Below are 5798 nucleotides of genomic sequence, written 5' to 3' on the forward strand. Positions count from 1 at the left end.
GTGGAGCTGTTAGCAAGCTTAGCATGATCGTCTGTTGACCTTCAGCCTCCCTCAACCTCGGGTGGGGAGAGGAGCGGACTGCTACGCTTCTCTCTCTCTCCTTCTCCACACACACACACAGCGGGAGGGGAGGAGGGGAAAAAATGCAGAAAGAGTACTGCGCAGCGGGGCAGCTACAGTCCGATCCGGATCGAACTTCAGTCAAACAAGACCAAACAGTTTTATTCATGTTTTAAACTAGCGATCTTGTGAGCAGCTGCAGCTGTATGCTTTTACTTTTTCTGTAAGGCTGTCAGAGCGCTCCACCTCCTCTGTCCGGGGCTGGAGTGGTGTGAGGCGGACAGAGCTCAGCCAAGGCTGCGGTAAAGAGCTCCGTGTCCTGATCCAGGAAGAAAACACGAGTCAGTCCCAGACTGAGCTGACTTGATCAAGTCTCTCTCTGCCTCTGGTGAGGAGGGGGGTGAAAAATCCTCCACTTCAGACCATTCAGAGATGTAACTATCTGCGTCGCTGTGGTCACTCTCCATGTAGCATCAATTATGCTAATGCTAGCTGTCGCGTTCTCTCGTCCTGGCCACACCTCTGCTCTCTACCCCCCACCCACACCCCTTCCCCACCCACAACCCTTCCCCTACCCACTTTGATGCATTTTTCAAATTTCGCCTTAGGGTGGAGTTATCTTTTCACAGGGGGGTAAGATACATTTTAAGGGTAAATCTAGATTTAAAAAATTTTAGATAAACGACAGGTGTAAGAATTGCTACTTTTTAGAGAGTTCAAAGTTGATTTTCATTAAAAACTTCATGAGTGGCCTCTGTCTGTCTGTCGAGTTCAGTCCAACACAAAGAAAATATAGTGAAATTTGAACTGACCTGATTGCAGAGAAGCGCTTGGATTTGGCTCGATCCAGAAACTGCTTGTACTTGGCAATTTTCTCATCGAGTTCAAGAATCACCTCCCGTGAACTCTTTTTGCTATTTGCCTTCTCAGTCTGAGGTGCTGTAGCCTCAGCCTCTTCTTCTCCTGGCTCAACGTTGGCCTCATCCTCCTCTGCACCCTCATCTTCATCAGCCTCTGATCCAGAGTCGTCAGACATGTCCAGGTCCGGCAACTCCACTGGTACAAGGTCCTCCTCGCTGAACTCCGGTGCCACGTTGATCTTTCCGAAGTTTTGTCGAACGTTGGAGAGGATCTTCTGGACCTGCTCCTTCTGTCTCTGCAACTGTTCCTTCTGCTCTGCTGAGACCGTTTCAGGAAGGTCTGGCTGTTCCTCCGGCACATTCTCCTCTAGAACTGGTGCTGCTTCAACTGCCAGTTGGGTTTCATTCTGGAGATGTGACAATAAAAGGAGGTTAAAACAAATAGAGAAGGTTGGTGAGGAATTCTAATGAGTTCTGAAAACTCTCACATCCGGATCCCCCTCAGGTCCAGGAGGTTTCACGAAGAAGGGGATACGTCCCCTCTGCCAGTCATTCAACACCATTTTGGAGACTGTGGAGAGATCAGGTTCACCTCCCTGCATGATACAGATAAAATAATGCTCCTGTATAATTTGACTGATTCACAAACAGTTTGATATTTTTTTTTGCAAAATTGACTTTTTTCAGCTTTATTACGTAATAATGTTGTTCCCTCATCAAACACATATGCAGAGTGTTGCTTTGACTCATTCATGCATGTTTGAGTGTTGGAAACAGTCGGAGGTTCAGACAGAGGCCAATTTTAAAGGCATTTCAAATGTACTTTTTGATATATACCAGTGCTATTCAACTGGCGGCCCGCGGGGATGTCCAGTTTGGCCCGCCAATTGGTGCATTTATCTCTTAAGCCCAAACCCCCAGTTTTCTACTTTAATTACTCTAAGTTCTTTTAGTTAAACAGACATGTTTGGTGTCTACAGAAACATCAGATTCTTGGCTACAAGCTGGTAAAAACCATTTCTATGCACACTCAAGACAGTTAAAATTACAAGCAGTTTAAGATAAAACTATGAAAGTGAAAATAAAAATGGTTCAAAATTTTTGGCAAGTCAGATGTTAAAATAATATTTGTGTCAAATAGGAGGCATAATGTGTTATTTTTGTTTTTTTATTTTCACTACTTTTATAGGGTTCTGTATGTTGTATTAAATGCAGCAAAATAAACTATTTCAAAGGTAACAGATCTTTTTAATACTTGGTTTATTTACATAATGACTTTAATTGCTGGATGTTCAGCCCCTGTGCTGTTGACCTGCATTAACTGTGGCCCCTGGAGTGATTAAGCTGAATAGCTCTGATATATACTGCATTTTCATAACAACTGAAGGTAACATAGTGACTTGATTGTTTATAGAATTGAACTATGTGCCTGGAAAATACACCCTACCTCCCTTAGGTTTATAGTCATAATTTAAAGTGAACCTCAAGATCTTATCAGGATAAATGCTGTCAAGAGATTTTTCCTCAAAATGCAAAAAAAGAAAAAAAAAAAAAGAAAAAAAAGGTGACCTTCAGAAGTTTTCCAGTTCGAAATGCCAGCTTCTCCAGAAAGTCTTCAGGAGATTTCCACGCAGGGACACGGTAAGTCTTCTGAATGTACTCAGGCTTGGCTCGCTCCAGTACTGCACCGATGTGGTCTTCTGGGTTCTTGATCTTCTCTACCTGAACCTGTGAAAAGAAAGAGAGTAGGAGAAGAAAGGTACAGTATGTACTGTTTGCATGATCAAACTTTGATCCTACTAGAGGATCCTCAGAATGTCAGCTGTTAGAAATCAAATCTACTTCAAGTTTTCTCATTCAATACTCCATATACCATTAGTAGATGATTTGTCTTAAATAAATCTCTCTGGAATTTGTTAATGATTTTTTTCATATATTATTTCATTTTTCAACATTAAGAACAGCACATACTATTTTATTCTCTTTGCAACATTTGGGGATTTAGGAGAATTGTGTAGTAAAAGTGTTTTTAGATAACTTCAGATCTGAAGACTTACCACCCCCTTTAAGACAATATCAGATTCACTGTCCTCTGATGGGTAGACAACACCGGGGCAATCAATGAGAAAAATGCGCCTCATCAGAGTGATGTACTGCCACACCTACAAAAGTCAGGAGAATGTTTACCATTTCACCGTGTTTACATTCTGACATTACACACATTCTTCGTAGTATGAGACATGATGAGCTTTACCTTTGTTTCTCCTGCGATGGGTGCCACGTTGCAGACCTTCTTAGACCGAAGTGTGTTGATGACTGAGCTCTTTCCTACATTCGGGTAGCCGATGAAACCCACGCTTATCTGTTTCTTGTCTGTGTGGAGCTGCGAGAAACAATCACAAAAAGCACTCTGACTTTCTGTTTTTCATAATAAATGTTTATTAGCAAATGTGATTTGAGACGCATCTGTTGCTTTCAGAAACCGTGGCTTTTTTTCCCCCATTTATATAATAATTACAAAGATGTCTGGAAGATTTTCTTAACCTTCCAACTTTAAGAAGTTTTCACATATTTTGTTCTGTGAACTTCGTTATATCACAATCTAAGTGCAGATTTTATAAATATGATATGATGTGTTGTCATGTCTGAAATTCTGAGAAGCACTTTTTAGGCAAAAAGACAAATGTTTTGATACACTGAGTCACTTCCTGATGCAGGTTGATGTAAACATAGTTGTCAGCTTTGCCTCCAGTGTGAGCACAACAAGCTAACCGCTGCTAACGCACGAAAAAATAAAAAGCAAACTACACCATGCTACAAAACATTTGAAACGGTCAGCTTCTGGAAAAAGATATGTTTGGAAGGATGAAGCTGGCAGCATGGTGAGAATGAGGGTTTACGATGAGAGGTGTACCACATCATTTGTCAAACATGCTGAAGGCAGAGTTGAGGCACGACTACATGTCGCTGCCAGAGGAATGGATTATTGGTGGTTAGTGRTAATGTGACTGGTGATGAGTGGATAGAGCAAACATCTCTAATTCTCAACTACTCCAAAAAACAGAACAGGCCCTTTAAAACAGATAAATGTTTATGCACATATTAATGCATCAACATAAACGTTTATTTAGAAAGAAAGAAAGAAATGTATCTCAAATCAGTGAATCACTATATTCCACGTAAACAAGCTTTTTCTAACTCATATTAGTTTAAAATGTCTCCAAACAATATTATCATTTATCATGACAATTTCTGAGACAATTTATCGTCATGCAAAATTTGTTACTGTGGCAGGCTGTGTTAGTCCTAAAGCTTTTTATCAGGACCTCTTAATAATAAAAATGTGTTCAGAGGGGGTGGAGTGAGGTGGGCACGGCTCCTCGTCGTCTTCAGACAGACTGAGAACCTCCTGCTCCATCTGCAGAACATCGTCCTCCTCTTGGTTTAGATCCAGTAGAAACTGGGTCTCGCCCCCCTCGATGTCGGGTGAGGCCTCCTCGTGCTCCATCTGGTCCGCCCAGCTAGCAACGGGGGCTTCGACCGCCGAATCCTTGTCTTCGTCGGACTGAGCCGTCTGGCTGGATTCGGAGAGCAGCGGGTCTTGTCGGAAAACAGCAGTTTCCCCCAGCATTTTCTCCAGGAATTTTACTCTTCTCTCCARTGTCGGACGTGAAAGTCCGGCACAAGCCCGGCAGGACTCGGGCTCCACAAGCGCCCGTCGAGCGTGAATGATTCCTAGGCAGGCCGGGCAGACCTCATGCTGGTCCTTCTCATTAAGCTTAAGGCCGCACCCCTGAGGACAGGGGCAAACAGAAGACTTCGGCTTCTTCGAAGGTGGATTTGTGCTCATCGTGAACCACAAAACGGTTCAATTGGGGCAGCTGTGGTAGAGTGGTTAAGGGAGCCTTCCTGGAACCGGAAGGTCGCCGGTTCGATCCCCGTCCAGTCGACTCAGTCGTTGTGTCCTTAGGCAAGACACCTTACCCACCTTGCCTACTGATGGTGGTCAGAGGGTCCAGTGGCGCCTGTGTATGGCAGCCTCACCTCTGTCAGTGTGCCCCAGGGCAGCTGTGGCTAAAATTGTAGTTTGCCATCATCAKTGTGTGAATGTGTGTGTGCATGGGTGAATGTCTGTAGTGTGAAGCGCTTTGAGTGTCCTGGATGGATAGAAAGGCGCTCTATAAGTACAGTCCATTTACCAAAACAGATTTTCAGCAGAAAATAAAGGTCACTTAAGTAGCGTCGAGCGGCAGACACACAAACCAGCAGGTAACGCGGTTAGCACCAGTAAAGCTAGCCTAAGAACCTTAGAAGCTGAGCTAACTAGCAGCAGCTATGTGAGCTCAGGTTTRGAGGTGACTATCGCGAGGTGAAGGGCGATAGAACTGAGTAATGACGCTGGTGATTCCGAACTTATAGGGTGAAGGCGGAGCCTGTCACCAGACGTTCAACGTCACCGGTCTAAAGACGTGATTAGAGGTGGCTTCAGCCAGGCGCGCGCGTCCCCATATACAACTGTGTGTTGTACTGAGTGAAATGACTGAAAAGGAAGATCTGGACAATATGCTTACGCTTGAACATTTAGTGTGTTGTTGTTTTAGAAGAAGTTCAAGGATTTTTTTTTTTGCTTACCTTTCCAAACTGCCTGAGGAGCTGGATGAGAGAGCCTTTACCGAAGGAGTTAGTCAGGCTGGCGTGGAAAGCCAGAGTCGGGTACTCCTGGGACAAAACAGCTACCCACCGTTTCTGGTTCAAATATAAACAGAGAAAAAGACAAAAGTCATGCAAAGATTTAATATAAAAGATGTGTAGCGGTTTTCTTACCTCAGATTTATGATTTCTGATGGACATAACTGGTTATGACTTTTGGGAAAAGAG

The 5798-nt window shown here is 43.5% G+C and overlaps 1 protein-coding gene across 1 annotated transcript in view; it reads right to left on the bottom strand.

Moving 5' to 3' along the window:
* Nucleotides 1-5798, bottom strand: part of gnl2 (G protein nucleolar 2) — a 12990-nt gene that overhangs the window by 1694 nt on the left and 5498 nt on the right. Inside the window, exons 8-13 of the mRNA XM_014018601.1 lie at nt 5553-5666; nt 3175-3303; nt 2978-3082; nt 2490-2648; nt 1409-1516; nt 873-1327 (exon numbers count right to left, since the gene is read on the bottom strand). Coding sequence (XP_013874055.1) covers nt 873-1327; nt 1409-1516; nt 2490-2648; nt 2978-3082; nt 3175-3303; nt 5553-5666 — 1070 coding nt within the window. The remainder of the gene's footprint in view (nt 1-872; nt 1328-1408; nt 1517-2489; nt 2649-2977; nt 3083-3174; nt 3304-5552; nt 5667-5798) is intronic.

Source organism: Austrofundulus limnaeus, unplaced genomic scaffold (assembly GCF_001266775.1).
Source record: "Austrofundulus limnaeus strain Quisiro unplaced genomic scaffold, Austrofundulus_limnaeus-1.0 Scaffold196, whole genome shotgun sequence".
Classification (NCBI taxonomy): Eukaryota; Metazoa; Chordata; class Actinopteri; order Cyprinodontiformes; family Rivulidae; genus Austrofundulus; species Austrofundulus limnaeus.